This window comes from Lycorma delicatula, chromosome 9, assembly GCF_047948215.1.
Source record: "Lycorma delicatula isolate Av1 chromosome 9, ASM4794821v1, whole genome shotgun sequence".
NCBI classification, from domain to species: domain Eukaryota; kingdom Metazoa; phylum Arthropoda; class Insecta; order Hemiptera; family Fulgoridae; genus Lycorma; species Lycorma delicatula.
Window position 1 is genome coordinate 120,733,756 of NC_134463.1, and position 21,709 is coordinate 120,755,464.

At 28.3% G+C, this 21,709-nt stretch overlaps 1 protein-coding gene across 1 annotated transcript; it reads right to left on the minus strand.

Moving 5' to 3' along the window:
• On the minus strand, nt 1-17,890 carry LOC142330186 (uncharacterized). The gene is made up of 3 exons (XM_075375301.1): nt 17,617-17,890; nt 7,924-8,191; nt 1-142 (listed from the first exon to the last, which is right to left on the minus strand). The coding sequence occupies exons 1-3, from the start codon at nt 17,744-17,746 to the stop codon at nt 109-111; spliced, it is 432 nt and encodes a 143-aa protein (XP_075231416.1). The 5' UTR covers nt 17,747-17,890; the 3' UTR covers nt 1-108.
• Nucleotides 17,891-21,709: the final 3,819 nt, after the last annotated feature.

Below are 21,709 nucleotides of genomic sequence, written 5' to 3' on the forward strand. Positions count from 1 at the left end.
TCAGTTAAATGTTTATTTAAAGTACTTAACTCTGTATTTTTTGGTTTTTACTCTTAAATACTTTAGAAAATGCTGATTTTCTCCTTACTTTTATTTTGAGCATCAACATTATCCTATCATTTCTTTGAGTGAGTCGTACCACCTGTTACAAAAAAGATTGATAATGAAATAATTTAAATAATTAAATACAAATTAATATAAAATAAATAAAATCTTTTACTTTGATTAGAACATAATACATTATGTAGAGCACAACAGGAATGAGAAGATATTCTACTTTATGAATAATAAAAAAAAGGAACTGCTCCATCATTTAGTCAGATGGATCAAGGGAACCGTGGTAAAACCTTGATTAGAACAGAATCACAAAATGCATAATTAATCATAAAACAAAAAATAAATGTGATTATAGTATATTTTAATTATTTAAAATATAAACACATAAAATAATATAATTGTAAATATGTGAAGATATTAAATATAAAAAATAACTACAAATTAAATCACAATTCAAAAATCATTTGAGCAGGTTTATATATATGTTGAAAGGAGATACAAAATATTCAGGGTCCTTTTATTGAATTTTTTAAATTGCATTCTTTAAAATTAGTATAGAATAATATTTTTTTGTGAAAGAGAATCTTTTATTGAATAAATGGTGAGGAGTTTTTTTAAAGTGGTTTGATAATTTATTAGCAAATGATAAGGCCCTTTTTTGTGAGCCAAAGTATTATGTTGAGTTACATGAAAACATTCTGTTTTCAGGTTTGATATAGGTGGATATTTTTTTATAAAAGAATAAGTGAACATAAATTAAGCACGTGGATAAGTTGATTTTAATTATGCTTAAATTTTATTATAGACTGTAAAAAAAAAATTAATAAATAAAGTAGAGAACTGTACAAATAATCTGTTCCTTATGAGTGTACATATTTATTTGAAAATAATTAAAAATGTTTCCTCTAATTACACTGATAAACATAATTTTTGTTTCCTAACATGCAATAGATGATTTTAATTTGTTTTTTGGATGCTAAAAATGAATATGAACTCAGAATCTTTCCATCACACATTATTTATGAAAATTTTTTAAATTTTAATTAAAGGATTTGTTTTGTTTTTCAGTGTATAGTTAGCATTTTAAGCCCTTATATTGTATTTTGTTACTTTATTTTTTATTGTTTAACTTTGTTAACATAATTCGCAAGCTATAAATAAACAATACTAGACAAAGAATTAAATCATATTGTAGTCACATATTATGACATCATATCTAATACTGAAGAGTGAGCCTTCATGGACAAGTTTAATCATGTCTGTGCAGATCAAAACATGTAGCTGAAAACACAGCTGTGTTGTTTGTATTAAGCACTGGATTTAGGAATGAATTAATCTTGTTCAGTCTTATTGCGGTCTTAAATTTGTTAACAGTACAGTATCTTAATGCCTCGAAATTGTGCAAATGATGTGGATGCCTTTTGTTATGTATGTAGTGAATTTACCATAAAATCAAATAGAAAAACATTACACGTTTAATTAAAAAAGCATATCATTTGTACTTTCAGTGTAAAATTGGTGATCAGGATAAGAAGTGTGCTCCTCATATAGTATACATTAATTGTTCTGTATATTTAAGAGGATGGCTGAAAGGTACTTGGTAGGCTTTGCAATTTGGTGTACCTATGGTTTGGCATGAACCAAAGGATCATGCAATAGATTGTTACTTTTGTTTAACAAGTGTGCCTGGAATTTCTAAAAAGTCTAAATATACTGTAAAATATCCTTCATTGCAACCTGCAATCAGGTCTGTACCTCACAATGAAATTATTCCAGTTCCTGAGCCACCTGTGAATGTATGTTTCAAAAGCAGCAGTGAAGAATCAGGCAGCACTAAAGAAGACAACAATGATTTTGATTTTGAATTGCCTTCCAATAAGCCACATCATATATCACAAGGTGAATTAAATGACTTTGTTAGGGATTTAAATTTATCACTAAATCAAGCTGAGCTGTTAGGATCAAGACTGCAAGGTTGGAATTTACTTCAAAAAAATTGAGCTTTTGAAGTCAACAAAAAGAATTTATTCAGTACTTATTGATGAAAATAATTTGGTTTATTGCACAAATATTGATGAGTTTATGTTGCACGTAGGACAAGTCCATAAACCTGAGAACTGGTGCCTTTTTATAGATTCATCCAAGTATAGCTTAAAAGTCTACTACACAATGGTAACAAATATCCTTTGATACCAATCGGTTATGGTATTAATTTGAAAGAGACATACAATGTGATGAAAGACATTCTTGAAAAAATAAATTATAAAAAACATAGCTGAAACATATGTGGTGATTTGAAAGTTATAGCTATTTTGTTAGGCATGCAGTTAGGCTATACTAAGTACATATATTTTCTTTGCAAATGGGACAGCCAAGCTAGGGATAAACATTATGTTACCAAAGAGTGGAAGAAACGAGACAACTTAACTCCAAATGGGAAAAATATTATTCATGAGTTGAACCAAAAAAAAAAGTATTTTTTCCCCCTCACCATATCAAGCTAGGACTAATGAAAAAATTTTTAAAGCAATGAGGAAGGGTAGTCCCGGATTTTTTATTTTTGTACATCAGGCAGAAATTTCCGAATGTAAGTGAAGAAAAAATTAAAGAAGGAATATTTGTTAGTCCTCAAATAAGAGAGTTGGTCAAAGATGATGTATTTAACTCGATGTTAAATAATGTAGAAAGTGCAGCTTGGGCATCATTTAAAGACGTTTGCAAAAATTTTCTCGGCAAACAAAAATCCGACAATTACCACGATATTATTAATCAACTTCTTACTTCATATAGAGCTATGGGATGTAATATTTCTTAGAAAATATATTTCCTTCGCTCACATCTGGATTTTTTCCTGGACAACCCCGGAGATGTAAGTGAGAAACATGGTGACCGTTTCCACCAAGACATTTCGGTGATGGAAAGCTGCTATAAAAGGAAATGGAATGAATACTAACATGCTAGCCGATTACTGCTGGACATTAATTCGGGATGTGCCTGAGTCTATCTATAAAAGAAAAGCATCTTTGAAATCATTCTAATACAGGTTTGGCCATGCAAAATTATAAATATTCCAGATTTTAACTATATTTCCCCTTACTTTTTTTTTGAAGCGTAATTTATTTAAAACTAAGGGTGATAGAAAAATTCTATTTACAGATCTTTAATATATGCAAGAAAGCAATTCAAGAAATGGTATCACATACAGAGAAACATTAAACATTTTTTTTTGTCTATCATGGTTATTTGTATTCTATAATAGTTACAGATTTTTATCATTCAGATTGTTTTCCTTGTATTATTTCATAAAACTACTTATAGTTTATATTTTAAAAATATATATAATTAAAGACATAATCTTGCCTATAACTGTTTATAAGTGTACTACAATTTAGTCCACTTTTAACAGTATTTTGTTCCAATAATATAAAAGATGTATTGGAATGTACTCCATTCTATCGGCAGAGCCATCTATTACTGGCATCATCTGAACGCGTTCGTTTTCGTGTTGATAGTTTTTTTAAATTCATCTGTTTAAAAGTTTCTTTTTATGTTGTAATGTAGTAATTATTTTTTTCTTTTTCTGTTAAGCCTCCGGAACCACTGTAAGTTATTACTTTTGAGGATGAATGAAAGTGGTTTGAGAATGAATGTAAATGAAGTGGTTTTGTGCAGTTTCAGGTCGACCGTTCCTTAGATGTGTGGTTAATTGACCAAACACCAAACAGATCATCGGTATTCACGAACTGTTATTCAAATCCATATAACTGCCTTTACTAGGATTTGAACCTTAGAATTCTCGACTTCGAAATGAGCTGATTTGCGATGACGAGTCACCACTAGACCAACCCGGTGGGTCAGTTGAATATTAAAACACTGATGATTACTATTTAGTTAAATACATTTGATCCATTTCGTTTATTTTAGGGTAGTTCTTATTCACGGTAAATTCATACCTATATTATTTTTATTTTAGTTAGGTGTTGATAAAACATTTATGTTTTACTTGGAAAAATTGGCTTAAAGTAGTTATGAAGTTTAAAATCATAAAATTGAATTACCACTCTACAGACTTGGCAGTATCCGCTGATTTATGTAATTACTTTTGCACAGCACATTATAAATAAATATTACACATATGTAGTAGTAAACATTAGTTTTAAATTATTTCTAAATAATAAAATAAACTCAGGTGATTGTGTATGAAAATGTATAAAAAATAGTCTCGAAAGGTAAACTTCTCAGATAATAATGAAATGTGGAAAATGAATAATTTTATTAGTTCATCATTGATATATTTTTATGGAGCAAATACAAAATTTGTGCGTTAAATCTATGATATGTATTTGGTTTGTGATTTTAAAAAGTAATACAGTAACCTATCCTGTGACATTTATTCAACCAGATATACAATAAAAAATAAAAATTGTCTAACAGAAACAGGGCACACATAATTAATTAACCACAAAATCCAAATTTTACACACCTAAAAAAAACAAAATATTAATATATTGGTAGTTAAAAAATGTATAACCTACCTCTCTTAAAAGCAATACAGAATTTGATAAATGCTATTTAGATCTGAGATTTGGTGAAAGGAAAATCCTGTTATTCACTTCTCTGTTCTCAGAACAACTGCTAGTATATACAAGCAGCTAATGAATGAAGAAACTGAATTATTTCCAGTATAAGGAGTTACCCTCATTAAAAGTTTCAGAGGGAAGATGAGCAGTGGAGGGTAAAGGCACTTAATTTTCCTGATGGGGGAAACTCTCTGCCAAAGCCTACAAACTTTTTCAGATAGTCAATAGTATTAGAATCAGAATGTGATGGAAAACTGCTGTATTAAAAATCTTAGTAGTAATTTCTTGCATTATGCTATGATGTTGGCTTTCTCTGTTAAATGTCCATAGTTAAAATAGCTTTGCATTTGCATCTTCAGTACAAGCACCGAAAGAAGTTGAAGGATCAGTTGCATATAAAACTTGGAATGTCAAGACTTTGTTACAGAGGAAAAGTTAGAAAATGTCAAGCAGGAAATGAAGATAAATAAAATGGATATATTAGAACTGAATGAAGTAAGTTGAGAAGGGCAGGATGAATAAAGAGTGGAGAAGTTATCATATTCTATTCTGGAAGAAAAAAAGGAAAAGATGGAGTGGAAGTAATTATGAGGAATGAAGTTGCAGAATGGGTGCAGAAAGTATGTTATGTAACTGATAGATTAATATCTTTAAGGATTGGGATGTTACCAAAAGATTTAGTTATTATACAAATGTATACGCCAACATTGAATTGTGAAGAAGTTATTGAAGAGATGTATTAAAAAAAGTTGTACAAAAAGGATTGCTGTAAAATACTGATTGGAGACTAAAAAAACTGTGGCTGGAGAAGGTGAAGAAGAAAATGTCAAAGGAAAATTTGGCTTAGGAGTAAGAAATTAAAGAGGGAACAAATTAGTAGAAATTTTCCAAGAGAAAAATTATTTATAACCAATACTTCATTGAAAGACCATAAAAGAAGGAGGATTTTGGTATCCCCTGGGGACAAAGCATGCTATCACATAGGTAGTAGATGAAAGATGTAGGAATGCTGTTAATAAATCCAATTGATTGCCAAGTGCAGATATCAATAGTGATCATGTGCTGTTTATAAAGGAAATGAGAAAAGCTTTAAAGAAAGTAGAGAAAGCAAATGTCATTAATAAATGGAACTAAAAAATTTGATGAAATTGGACAAGTAAACAGTAGGAGAAAAACTAACTGCTGCAATTAAGGAAAGAAAAAAGGAAAAAGAGAAGAATGAGAAAACCTGAATGAGAATAAAAAAATGCAATAATGAAAACTGAAGAGGAAGAAATAAGCTATTATAAGAGAAATATAATCCAGAAATCATGGGTAACAAAAGAAATGCTAAAAAGATAAGGAGATACAAGAATAAGATAGAAGAAAGTAAAGAATGATGTATTGCAAATTAAACAATGAGATAAGGAGAAAAACACAAAAACCTAAGGAAAGATGATTGAGGGAAGAATGCAACACTATTGAGGCTCTAGAAAAGGAAGGGCAGCACAATAAGATGGGTAGAAGGTGAAAAGCATTGCACAGGCTATATGGAAAGGAAATGATAAAATCAGGAAAATTGAGGATAAGGAAATAAAATGCATATGAAGAGGAATCTGGAAGTAATACATAGAGGACCTACATATACAAGAGATTAACCTGAGGAATTAAACATAGAAACGGAATAGGAGTATTTTATTTAATTTTTTTTTGCATTAGTTATTTTTTTTAGATAAAGAGAATAAAGGACCATCAGTATTAAAATATGAAGTACAGAAAGCAATTAAAGAAGTGAAGAAAAAATCAAGTGGAATAGGTCAACCTTTCATAGAATTTTATAATTGCTTAAAGGAGGAAGGAGTGAAAGAAATAGTTGAATTGATGTTACAAAAATATTGTAAGGAGTCCTAAATTGGAAGTTGAGAAGAATAATAGAAGCAAATGCAGGAGGAACAGTTTGGGTCCAGAAATGGAAAAGGAACCAGAGATGCCATCAGGCTATTAAGGATGGTGGGAGAGAGATATTTAGAAAGAGGAAGAGGTTAAGTCTATGTTTCATAAACTTAGAGAAGGCATTTGATTGTCAAATGGAAGAAATAGATGGAGATTCTTGAATAGAAAAAAGTAGAATGGAAAGACAGAAGGTTTTTTAAAGAATTATTCATGAGACAAACAGCAGTAATGATAGTACATAAGAAGAGTATGACTGACTGAGTGAATCTAGGCCAAAGTGTTAGGCAATGATGCTCTCTCTCATCTACACAGTTCAATATTTACATTCAAAGTTGAAGGTATGAAAAGGGCTTTATTAGAAGAAAGAGAAGAAGGAATAAGTATAGAATAAAAATGGAATCTATAAGGTTTACTGAAGATATGATAATTCTAACTGATGGTACACACATCCTTCAAAGATTTTTATCTGCCCTGAAGGAAGGAATGAATATATATTTAGAAAAACTACAGTAATGAAGGTAAATAACAAAGAGGATTTAAGGGTAAGGACAAGTAAAGGAACAATAGAAAAAGTAAAAAATTACAAATATTTGGTTACCATGATGATAGAAGATTGTAAGAGCCCATTGGAAATAAAAGGAAGGTTAGTGATGGCAAAGGAAGCCTTCAGTAAAAAGGGAGAGTTATTTTGTAATATTAGAGATAAGGAAGAAGTTTGTCATACGCTGTGTATGGAGTGTATTGTATGGGAGTGAAAATGGAGAATGACAGAGCGGGACTGGATTGAGGATTTTGAGATGAGAATCTGGAGAAAGATAGAAAAAAGGAATGAGGAAGTAATAAACAGGATTAAAGAAGAAAGAGCTCTTTTACTAATGAGAAGAAAATCCCAGTTAGTACAGGCAGTTAGAGGAAGTGGAATCTTAACAACTGTATGGGAAGGGTCAATAGAAGAAAGAAGAAGGATGAAGTTAATAGATGAGTTTTAGGTTGGAAACTATAAGACTGTGAAGAAGAAGGCTTAGGGCAGAAAAGAATAGAGACAATAGTGGCATAAGGAACCTGCTGCCAGGCAGAATACTAGTTGTAATGATTGTAGAACCTACAACTCACTAAATTTGGCAAAATGACTTGAAAAAATTCAACATAGATTGAATATATTATGCAATTACTTGTTGAAGGAGGGGTTTTCTGACTTTTTTAAGCACTAAAGAAGGTGCTGCTAATTAGTTAAAAAGATTATCAGGAAGAAAAATTGTGTACAATTTTTGAAAATCTAAAAGAAAAAATTTTAATTAGTTAAAAAAAATAATCTTTAGTTAAATATATCAAAAAATAAATAACATATGCATACTTGATGATAGTATTGACACTAAAGAAGCCTGATTCTTCTCTTGGGGTAGTTTTAGTTTTAATGTCAGTGGTGACTTTTTTGTTATTTTTATTAGAATGAGCATTATTTGTATCTTCTAAAGTAATTTCTCTATCTCCTATGAAAGTTTTCCCACCGATATCACCCATTCTGTCAATTATTGCACCATTGTAAAGTCCTATAATATTGCCATGAGAATCTGCATTCTTTGCTTTTCGGTGTGATTTATATGAATATTTGGTGTAGTTTCCTGTAAGAAATAGAATTAATTACTGATTTTGTATTTAAATTGAATTTCCTGTAACAAAAAAATAAATTACAGCAGCCCATTAAACATTAATAACTGGATTATTTGTTGTTAATGTGTCTTTAAATTCGATGGATGGCTACATAAAACCACTCCTGCTTGAGAAGCTATAAAATTTTATTCCCTTTCTACCATCATTGTGTAGTAGTATGTACATTACCCTTACAAATTAAATAAATTATATGTGTTTATTTGTTTATTCTTTTTTTTTATTTTGTTTTTACTTTTTATTTTTAATATTTCTTAATGTAATTATGTTTTTTTTTTTAAGAAGGAATAGAGTTTATTTTATTTTTGTGTTGAAAATATGAAAATAAAAAACAGAACACTGAAAATGTAATTAATGAATAAAAAAAATTGAAAGATGATTAAATAAGGAAATCCAGTTTAAATTATTAAAACATTTATATTTAAAAATGTAGTTTAATGTGGTACAATAGTTTTGTACCAACTCACATTATTTTACCAACTCACATAACAGTAGCTAATAGTTAATTTCATTTCATTGACCTGGGTGGTAAACATGGATTTCTCATAGTTTTAATGTTTTTAATCATTTTATATATATAACATTTTGAATGAAGTAGAAATTTTTATGAATGTGCTTAATGAAGATAACAAAACCAGTGAGTGATAAAAGATTAATCTTTAACAAATAGATCAGAACACGAATTAGGATATTTTGCCCAGAATAGTTTTATTTCTTAAATAATAAAAAAAAAAAACTAAATTACTAAATGCATTTCTAATACTTCTAACCAAGTAATTCTTATTTTAAATGCCCTGTACCATTTTGTTTATGGGAGCCAGCAGAAGTTTGAATATGAAATACATTTTTTTCCATGTTCTGAGAACTTTAGTTAACATATATAATTAAAAGATTTAAATTAACAATGTTTAATTTCATTTTGTAATTACAAAACAAGAGATAAATAATTATTAAAAAATTGAAAAACACAACTGCCAAAAAAAAACCATTGCTGACAAACATTGCTCTTTTCTTTAATATAGGATAATTAAAGAGCATGCAAGTGACAATTTTGTATGTAGTATAATTTTTTCAAATTTTTTTACATTTACTTATACACACATATATATATATATATATATATATATATTTATATAGCCTATGACACTCATGGTAATATAAGGTTTCCCACGCGAGGTCATACATCTAAATCGGTTCGGTCGTTGAGCTCTACAATGGAAGAAACATACCTATATACGTATACCCTAAGTACATTACACTCCTTTTTGTGCAGTCATGTAAGAAGGTCCATTTCTGAGCATAACAGTTAATTTTTGTTCTTGTTTGGTTCCTTGTGATTTTGTATTATACTAGCAAATATCCAGTTTGAATTTTGAAAATCTTAAGATTGGTCACAAAGATATAACAACATTTCTGAATAATCGTGATCTGTTAGATTGAGAATGTACTTGGCAAATGCAAAAGTTAGCCTTCAAACCTACTAACAAATATCCCATTTAAATTTTGAAAATTGGACGATTGTGTGCAGTGATATTATAAGAGCACCCCATTGCACCTTCCAAAACAACGCTCCAGGGGTACCCCATTTGTTACCAGTTGATGGTGATTAATGGTCTAGTCGAGGTGCTCGCATCATCTCACCACTCAGCATCCCACTCAGTCCCCACAGGAAGCCCATTATTATTAAACAGACATTTTTCATTTTATTTAATATATTTATTTTAAGTAAATTTAATTCTATTATTTTTGTAATATTATTCATTTGATTGATTCAAATCATTCAGTTCAAACCCAACTCACACTGTGATAGAGACTCACAGTTAACAGTTCAGTAATTCAATTCATTAAAGTTTGTGCTTCAACTGGTAAGTCTCCATTACTGTACATATATGTATTTTTATGTACATATTAAATATTTATTTTATGTGCATATATATATATATATATATATATATATATATAAACTTAGTAAAATAAATTCTTATATATATATATATAAAGTTAGTAAAATAAATTCTCTTTTTTGTCCAATCTTCCTCTGTATTAATTAATTCAAAAGCATAAAGAAAATTCAGCTTAACCCACCAAAGTATAGAATTGATAAAAACTCTTACCTTATCTTATTATTTTTATTTGTTTTTTTTTTTACATATCAATAGTGCTTTTGAGGAAATTCCTCATTATCATATGATTAAAATTAAAATTAAAAACCAGCTACACATTTAAACATTAAAATGATTAAAATTTTTTTTATTATTAATCATGTTTGTAGGCAGCCACTAAATATAGCACTGCACTAATACAATGTAAATTTTACTTAATATTAACAAAAGTACTGCTATCTACAGCAGCTTTGATAAGATTATCTTTATCAAATTCTGTTTGCGTATTGATCAAGCTGAATTTCTGTCTATATTTATATATATTATATTTTTCTAAAATGTCAATTTTATTATTGTCATTATTATTATTATTATCATCATTTTCCTTTGTGATTTCAATTCAGTTTCTAAATCAGTAATAGAATGTTTATTTACCATTACTAAATTTTATATTACTGATTTAAAAACAAATTTGGAAATAATTGAAATCTCAAAAGAAAATGATGATAATAATAAAAATAAAAAATTGGAAATTTTAGAAAAATATAATATATGTAAATATAGACAGAAATACAGCTTGACAATATGCAGACAGATTTTGATAATGATACTCTTATCAAAGCTGCTGCAAACAGCAGCACTTTTATTAATGTTAAATAAAATTTATATTATATTAGTGCAGTGCTGTATTTAGTGACTGGTGACAAACATGATTAATAATAAAAAAAATATTTTAATAATTTCAATGTTTTAATGTGTAATTGGTTTTTAATTTTAATTTTAATCAACTGAAGATGAGGAATTTCCTCGATGATATGTAAAAAGAGAGAAAAAAGAAAAAGAAAAATAAGAAAATGTAAGAGCTGTTATCAATTCTGTACTTTGGTTGGTTAAGCTGAATTTTGTTTAGCTTTTGAAAAAAAAATATATATACAGACATAGACACACACACACACAAACACACACACACACACACACACACACACACACACACACACACATATATATATACACACACACACACGCACACACATTTTTTGTCTTCAGTCATTTGACTGGTTTGATGCAGGACTCCAAGATTCCCTATCTAGTTCCAGTCGTTTCATTTCTGTATACCCCCTACATCCTACATCCCTAACAATTTGTTTTACATATTCCAAATGTTGCCTGCCTGCAAAATTTTTTCCCTTCTACCTGTCCTTCCAATATTAAAGCGACGATTCTAGGATGCCTTAATATGTGGCCTATCTCTTCTTTTAACTATATTTTTCCAAATGTTTCTTTCTTAATCAATTTACCGCAACACCTCTTCATTTGCTACTTTATCCACCCATCTGATTTTTAACATTCTATTTCAAACAGTGAGAGAGATAAAGCTCAACTGGAGGGATAGAAGATTAATTCTGAATCTATATAAAATGCAGAAAACGGAGATTGAAATCAGTGGCTTAAAGAAAGAAGCCAAAATAAGAAGGGGAGTCTGGCAAGGTTGCCCACTGTCACCGTTTCTGTTTAATTTGTTTATTGAAAAAGCTATTGTAGAAATGAAAGAAAAAACAAAAGGAATCAGAATTAATGGAAAATCCATACATTGTATCCGTTTTTCAGATGATATTGTTACTGGCAGAAACACTATCTAAAGTACTAACAAAACTTAAACTGAAAATTAATAAGGAGAAGACAAAGATTATGATTGTAGGAAGGTACAAAGGTTGATATTAAATTAGACGGTACTGTTGTAGACAATGTTGATACATTTTGTCACTAGCGATAATAAATGTGCTACAGAATTAAAAAGAAGAATAGCGCTGGCAAAACGAGCTTTCCAAGATAAAAAGAATATACTGACTGATAACCATATGAGTATCCAAATAAGGAAACAGTTCGCTAAAACTTATGTCTGGAGTGTTCTAACTTATGGATGTGAGACATGGATGCTTGGGAAATCAGAAAGAAGAAGACTGGAAGCAATGGAAATGGATTTGGAGGAGAATAACAAGAACAAGCTGGGTGGATAGGAAAAGAAATGATGAAGTGTTAGCAGGAGTGAGTGAGAGGAGGTCCTTGCTAAATGTTATATGAAGAAGAAGAGCGAAATTGATAGGACATGTAATATGACATGACCAGTTCTTGACGAATATATTTGAGGGCAAGGTTTTGGGTAAAAAACCTAGAGGTAGACCGAGAGCAATCATCATCAATAATCTTAAAGAAGAGATGGGCTTTGGTTCGTATAATGACTGGAAGAGGGAGGTGGAGTTGAGAGTGACATGGCTAAATCGACAAGGCGTTAGTGAATGATGATATATGTATATAGGAGAATATATACATATAAATTATAAAACATATATACAATTTTTAAACAGAAATGAACTTTTCTGCATAAGAGGGGTTGTTTACAATTTAAAATTTGTTCAGGCGTTTTGGATATAGTAATTGCATTTAGGAAGACATCTGTAGATCTTTACACAAGCAAATTGGATTATTGCTTCAGAAGCTGCATTATTATAATTTATCAAAACATATGATCTTGTTTGTTTTTAAATCATATTTTATATTAAATCGTGGTAGTACTTCTTGCTCTTCTCTTTCTTATGTGATTTATTTGTATTAGATTCTAATTTGCCAGAACATTTTATTTAAAATTTAAAAAAAAACAGAAAATATATTTATTTGGGCTTTTTTTTGTTATTTTAAAGTTTTGATAATCAACCCCATGGTGTTTTATTTGGGGATGTGGGAGTTATGTTACAGTAAAATCCTGATGCATTGCATTCCATAAGTCACGTGTGCTTCATATCATCTAATATTTATAAATTTACTGTATGATGGAATGCAATGCAGGTGCATTCTGTACCAAATGTACTGAATAATTATTCAATTTTGAGTAGACTTTCGTCAAGTAAATTTCTATTGCAGTACTCATTTGATGCACTTCATCATCCTATTTAATTCATCATTAACATATTTGCAAAATGATGTTAAAAGTTAATTATTTACAGTTAATGTATACCATTTGTAATAATGTTAATTATATAAATAAAGTTCATGTTTGATTTATTAATAATTATTAACCTCTGATTATAAAAAAATTTTTACAATAAATTAGAATTCAATAAGTTATTAATGAAATAAAATTTTATGTACTTTTCAGTTTTAAAAAATGTGTGTGTAATTTAATAGTCGTACAAGGAAGTCATGTAGTGTCCACATTTGATTTTTTGAAAGAAATTAGATGATGGAATGGGAGTTTTTGAAACAGTGTACATCTTAATGTGTGTTGGATAATGAAAAATTTTACTTTTATATATGTTTGTTAGCTTATAAATAATAATGTCAACAGAAATAGTAAAAAAAAAAAAAAAAAAAATCAAAAATGCCATTGCAAAAGGATTGTACCTTTATATATATATTTGTAATTCTTATTATTTCAACATATTAATGTAAAAAATTTTAATTTTTCCTAAAGCAGATGTTATGAATTTTTTTTTGTGCTAAGTTTAGACGTAAATTTTACATTTTTTCTGAAGTAAACTGTTTTAAATAATTTGTTATATTTCCATTTTCATTAAATTATTTAAAAAGATTTTAGATTTTTTTTGACATTGTAGTCGGTGATAACAGAATTCATTAGTCCAAAATTAGATTTTTATAATTGTTATTTTATTTAACTAATCTCTTTTTTTTTAATAATTTTTTTGTGTTAAAATAATTCATGCATTTATAAATAAGGAGATAATAAGATTATAAGGGAAAAAATAATTTACAACTTCATCACTAGGAGAATGATTAAAAATTTTATGCTCTATGAAATTGTTGGGAAAGTTGAGCAATCCCACTACCATCCTTAGTAAAAATTTAATATTAATTATGACACCTTAATTTAGAAGTATATAATACTGGGAAATTCTGTGCTTAAGACTAATAAAATATTTAACATAAATAATATTTTCTTCATTGAATGGCATTCCCAGTAATATTGATCATATACTTTTATCAGACAACAAACACACTGAAGAGTAAAATATCCAGTACAGATTAGAAGTCATCTAATTTGTATCATATGTTTTCTTCAAGAAAACATATGTTACATAATAAAAAGACCAGAATCAAAAATACAACTTGTGACAGAAATACATAACATTAATTTACATTAATCAAAAGTAATACAAAACTACTACATTGAACAGACTGGATGCATGTACACTAGTACATACACGTACGTAATGTTTATACATTGTACACAACAGAATCAAATTTTGCAAATCTCAGACATTTACAAAAGCATGCAATATCTACATGTATTGTAAAAAAATTATGATCTCAACACACTTGGAACTATGAAATTTATGAGCAGACAAAATTTGACAAAGATAATATTATATTCTTATGGTTTTTCATAAATTAGTTCCCAAAATCCTGGTAGGAATGAGTTTCAGTTCTTTGAAAGCAAGTCATTTAATCTTTTTTTTTTTTTTAACAATAATAAACCATAAACAAAACATTGAATCCATATCTGATATTGAACATGATAAACATAAAACATTCTTGTATTTTAATCCTTAAATTTTAGAATTCTGAACAAAATTTATTTGCATATTTTTGATAATTACACAAGATATATGAAAATTTTCCATATATATATATATATATTTTATTTTAATCGACTAGTAAATTTTATTTTAACATTAAGATTAAAATAACTATACCCGAGATGAAAGCATAAACTACTTTGGTCTCAAAATCATGAAACGTGAAAAAACACATCCAAAATCTATTGAAAACCTACTGTGTCTGTCTTGAGCATACATAACTTTCCTATAAAAAAAACCTATACAAAAAAAAGCTTTCAGCGTTTAGAACTGTATGCAATACAGATTTCATAACATTACTAACCCATAAAAAAACTTTTAGGATGATTATTCATAATGAAATTTTTAGCTGAATCTAGTGAACATAAATTAAAAAAAATATATATAGGTCATAACATTGTATTCAGAAAATTAATTTATTAATAAACTAGTTGGTCAGGACTTGCTTTGCTTGCCCAGCCGTCTAGCCTGGACTCCTGACACGTTTGTTATTCTCATGGATGGGAGAAACTTTCGCATTTATATGCTCGTTCAACCTCTGGATGCTTGTTCTTGTGAAACCCGGCTATGCTTAGTGGCACTTGATGATCATCCTTTTTCAATAGGAAATATTATAGATACGATCTATTCTTAGAGGACATAATGAAAAAGATTGAAAAAACTACATGGAAGGAAGAAGAAAAATGAATAATGAAAGAGGAAATGATAAAAAAGGAAATATATAGACTTTACAAATACTTGAAAAAACTAAAACAAAGATAGAATATTAGTAACTATAGTAGAGTGAATATTAAATGTTTTACAAATATTCATTAAAGAGAAAGGAATTAGTCATTTTACTTTATTATATTTCTGTTGCCATGGTGACAGAAATATAATGGACTAAAATGATGAATTTTTCTTGTTTTAATGAATATCTTTAATTCACAACTTCACCCACAAGGGAACTAGGATGTACATCTACGGCTTAAAACTTTCCCTGTGTTAACGTGAATTTTTTTAACTGAAAATTTGAAAGCAATCAGGTGGTTGTATCTCTTGTATGATTCTGTTGTAAACAAACAAATAGAAAAACATTAATATTTATATATAAGCTAAAACAAAATTCACGTTGTCTGTCAAAAACTTGTGTAAATAATTTTGGCTTATCTGAGACCTACAAAATAAGCTTCTCTAACTGCAATAAATTTTCTGTAAGTGAACAGCACTCAGCTTTTCACAGCTGTATAAAGCAGGCTTAACTAATGAATCTATTTATGAAAATCACATTGTTAAAATAATCTGGATGTGCTCATACAAAATGAAAATCTTACATATAAACAATAAGTGATACAAAATATACACAATTAATTTAAAAAATATGAACACATAAAACAATAGTCTAAACGGAAAAAAATTGATTTAAATCTTATTGCTGTTGAACACGTCACAAGCAATGAATCGGTTATAAATAATAATTATAATTTTTTATCACTTTAACTGTAAAATTAAATTGACCGTATTCAATTTGAAAGCTGTTCTTATATATATATATATATATATATATAATGGATAGCTGAAAAGTAACTTATAACTCCTCTAACTTTTTTTATAATTGAGATAACTGGATGAGGTTTGCAAAATTCTTTCTTGTATCGAGGAGCTACTTCAGTGAATGTATGTTTCACTGTCTTTATTTTTGTATCACATGACCGTAAGTCCCGTTTAAAATTTTTGAGCCGCTCCTGCAACTTGTCCTCCTGAAGGCCAAATGCTTTGAATTGGGGCTTACCAAGTTAGCCTCACTTCTTGGGGAAATTTTCAGAGAGAATCAGGATACATCAAATAACAAAAAAATTAAAGGGGAGCGTACAACCTTAGTTGTGGCTATCTGAAACAAACACATTGCTTGCCGCCATTTTGGACTGGTCATCAGAATTTACTTTTAACCGTATAGTTTTTCTTGTTTCATCAAGCTCTTTAAAATGATATATCAAATGACCATTAGTCCCATTTGAAATTTTTTAGTTGCCCCCTGACCTCTGCCGCCCAAAAATCAAAAAGAATGAAATATTTATTCACTGAAATAGTCCTTTGGTGCATTGAGATAAGTGGATGTAGTTTTCGGTAGGATGCCGCCTACCGAAAACTACATCCACTTATTTCAATTATAAAAAAAAGTTAAAAGGTGGCTAGTCAGCTGTCTGGTATATATAAAATAAATTTTGATGTGACCACTATTTAACCAACATATAAATTTGTACAAATATTCAAGTTATAAAGACCCAGTAAAATTTCATTATCAAAATTTAAAAAGACTCTTAACTCTTCATTCTGTTAAATTATTACTATATTTTAATTGAGATTGTTTTTTTAATTAGATTTACATTAATAGAATATTTATTTCTTTGTAATTCATTTTTTTTTTTAAATTAGGTTTTTGTTCCTCATAATAAGTTGTAAGTCTAATTACAGTTTTGCAGTATTGTCCTATTTTTGGATAATTTATTCTGGAACAGTTCTGTTATAAATCCCCAACTATGGGAATACATTGCAACACAGTATTCAAATACACTTTAAAATATCTATGTATTAACTATAGATTTGTATCAAGTTTTACTGAGAAAATCAAACTAAAGATAATATTTAGGAGTTAAAAAAAAATTGAATTATTTATTATTATAGTGAAATAATACAATATCTTACCATCACCACTCAATGGAAGCTCATTTTTTCTATTATTCTGCCTATAATCAGTCATGTAATTTGCTTTTGTTAACATAAAATCATTGATAATAAATATTGAACATAAGTATATTAGAATAATGTTTTTCATAGTTGATAAAAAAATTATAAAATAAGTTCTCTCACAAACTCCCAAATAAGTGTAGGTATTTACGACCAGTTCTATAGAAATATACTGAACAACAAAATTAATTTTAATTTCAGATGCTTAACAAAACGTTCCTTTACTGATGAATTCTGGTGATCAATTACCACTTCCACAATGATGTGGTTTTCCTTAACGTTATCATGTTTTTTTTTTATTAATCATAGGTTTCTACATGATTAATATTTTTTCTTAGAAATACAGACAAAGAATAACCACAAAAATTTCATACCTTTACATTACTGATTGCAAAAATTAGAATGTAACATAAGATGTCCAAGGAGGTATTGTTCCAAATTTCTGAAACTATCCAAAGCATGAGTGTAAACAAAATAATCTCTGTGATCATTGCTTGTTTGTCTGTTTTATTATGTTTTTAGAGTGAAATTTATAATTTAAAAATGAATTGAGATATCTTAAAATATTTGATATTTATATTTACAGCATTCTATAAAAAAATTTTTATAAGTGTTTATTTCACACCTTCAAATTTAAAACGTGCGGCCATGATAATTTAAAATTCATTAACATCTACATAATTTTCAGTTCTATAAAATTATCTCTTTTTTAAATAAAATTTTAGTCATCAAAATTGCATTAGTTGTCTAAATGTTATTATTTGTAAAAGAATCTTTAAGCCAAATTGTGTTTAAAGAATAAATGGAAGAAATTATTATCCTAGGTATAAAGTTTGAAGAAATATTTTTGAGTCTATTTAAAACTTTTTCTATAAAAAAAAATATAAAAATCTTTTTTCCCTGGAGATTTAATGTTATTTATTCCAGAAAAAAGAGGGCGATGCCTAATTACAGTTTCTTGATATTAGACACATTTTTTGTGAATGAAAAGTACGAAGGCATGAATAGGATTCAAATTCAGTACCCTCCAGATGAAGGTAGAGAACCTACTACTCTGCCGTAACAAGTATTATAGTAATAACTGAATTAAAAATAATGTAATGAATTAAAATTAACTTTTATTAGTTTCCACAACTAATTACATCATTTTCAGATTTCAGAAAAACTAAAATAAAATTTATGATATTTTTAGTTATGTAATTTTTAATTGATATCTAAATATTCTTTTATGAATTATAGATCTTTCCTCTGTACTTATTTTTATGGGTTCTCTGTAATTCAGCTGTAAAATGTTTAATGACGCCCAAGTTTTTAAATGTATAATGAAGAACATTATATCCTACATAATAGAAAAATTAATTTCATTGAAAAATAATTTAGAAAAATGTTAAATTAAGGTTAAACTTTAACTTAGATTTTAAGTAAAATTTTTGTTAATTGTTTTTAAGTGCAATCTTGTTTTACAGTTTATTTTAAGAAACATTTAGCATAGCACTATTTGAATTTAATTCCTGGATTGTTAGTTATCTCTTCAAAGAGACTGAGGTGGTGGAAATTATGCTGCAAGATTTGTTCGTCTATGACAGTTGTCAGTTTGATGACGGAAAGCTATTTTTTGAAAAATTTCAACATTTAACTTAAACAGCTAAAATTTGTTGCATAATTTAATAATGCATATATCAGAACACCACAATTTAAAATATAAATTAGGTATTACATTTTTGGTCACCTTCAGATTTACTTAATCGATTTTTATGAAATTTTGCATGATTCTATACATGGGTCATTGATCCCACTCAGTTTTAGCTACAATTTGTCAGTGGTGTAAGGAGTTTTAGAATGTGGTTACCATCGGTCCTGTATTTCAAAATTTTATTCAAGGAGTAGAATAATCTTTTTTCATAATTCAATATTTCTTAATTGGCTTATACATGTTTGACTCATATTGTGTTCCATCACACCTTAAATTGAAAGGATGAGGGCAGAAAACGTTTACTTCTAAGCAGTTCTCTGCCAAGGGTGAAATCCTTAGTAGCCAGAATCTGTTTTTACCAGGAAAGTTATGCAATTCTTTGCCAGCATTTTATTTTATATGTCATATGCAATATTTTATGATGTGAATCGCCTGCATAGAGAACAGTATGAATATTTTTACACATTAATAAGTACTGACTCTAAACATTCTTGACTCCACCAGTCACAAATCTTTATCAACTATTGAATCTCCAATTGTTACATTTGTTGTTGCTTCATTTCTGGCTAATACATTTTGAAGCTTAGACTAAAACTTATTAAAAATAAATCTTACTGTTATGGGTAATTTTTTTGCATTTGAACATTAAAGTTATTCACTCATTAAAAAATAAAAAGAAGATAAAATGAACAATTGTGAGTATATTTATTTGAATTTAACTATATAGTAAAAATAATAACTTCTGGAATATCTCTCTCTCTCCCTCTCACTCTCTCTCTCTCTCTCTGTGTATATATATATATATGTGTGTGTGTGTGTGTGTGTGTGTGTGTGTGTGTGTGTGTGTGTGTGTGTGTGTGTGTGTGTGTGTGTGTGTGTGTGTGTGTGTTTTCACATGTGAACAAAAGTACAGACTTTTCAGTAAAAGAATAATGAGAAAAGAACAAGTGGAAGATGACGGAAGCATAAAAGTTACCTCTTAGTACTGTAATAAGAGGAGGAAGGTGTGAGTTCTAAAACAAGAATGTGAATTTTTCTCTCCTTCCATTGATTTGATTCTATTCTTTACTATGTCAGTGACTAACTCTGTCTGTATCTGTACTAATATATATATATATATATATATATATACAAAAGATTGGTATTGCAACAGTGGCTATACTACATTTGTCTCATCCATTACTCTTAGTTTCCCAGTCATGTTATGTTCCCACTGTCAGTGAACTTTCCCATCACTTAACTGCTAACATAACCATAATAGTATTACTATTATTATCAACTAGTTTATTGCTATTCACTAAATTAAAATGCTAATGACAACAATGATGATAATAATAACTAATGAATTTGATTAATGAATAATGTGTGTGGGAAGTGAGGTTAGTTTTAAATGTTATAATTGTTTTTTAGAAGCATGACTTCATGATTATTAGTAAATTTACAGTTTTTAAATTATTTATTTTGTAGTATGTGAAGTGATAAAATAACATTATGTTAAATAATTTTTTTCAGCAGATATTTGATTATTTAGATTTAACGTACCATTCAATAAGAATTTTAAAGAAATAACAAGAAAATCAACTACAAAAAAAACTTTGTAGTAGATTATAATGAGGTCAACTATTACATATGAAGGTCTAAATGAATGTCATTCAATGTTTTAAGTAATGCTTCTGGTTTTTTTAAATTTCAAAAGTCAATAAAATTCTAATTTATAAATTCATTCGCATCAAAATTTGACATTTGAATAATTTGTTTTGCTTCACACAATGTGATCCTGTATTTCTTATAATTGTAATGCATATAAGCAACCACCAGTCAGAGTTGTTTTCTTTTGTAGTAATGATGCTTACAATACAGCTAGCTATTTATAGAAAGGTATTTCTTATATGACTGAATTTCAGTGAATTTGGCTCGGTGATATATAACTGTTATATTTGGTCAGTGTTAATGGCAATAGAAAACCACCTACATCATAATTTTCCTTAGTACCTGGCATCGGATGCTTGTTAGTTTTAAGGATGGCTATGTCATTTTTTACTCTTATCAAGTCATTTACACCCATTATGGTTGTAGAATTTAACATGTACATGTATACATAACTAATGATGTGAGTTCTAAAGTAAAGAAAGAAATACTATTAAAAAACATCAATATATTTGTCAGTATACAAAAAAAAAAAAACTGCAGTTAGAAATTCAAAATATTATTATTATTATTACTAATACATTATCAAAGGTAGGTTAATTAATCGGTGAAGTAATAAAAAGGAACTCTCCTAGATCTGCCGGGAAGAATCAAGGGAAAATACAAATAAATCTTGACCAGATCAATATCAAGTTGTAAATTAACATAGGA

Coding starts and splice junctions, on each gene's coding strand:
- LOC142330186 (XM_075375301.1), bottom strand. CDS start 17,746: ATGAAAAACATTATTCTAATATACTTATGTTCAATATTTATTATCAAT. Junction 8,192..17,616: donor GCTTCCATTGAGTGGTGATG/GTAAGATATTGT, acceptor TATTTCTTACAG/GAAACTACACCAAATATTCA. Junction 143..7,923: donor AGTGTCAATACTATCATCAA/GTATGCATATGT, acceptor TTTTTGTAACAG/GTGGTACGACTCACTCAAAG.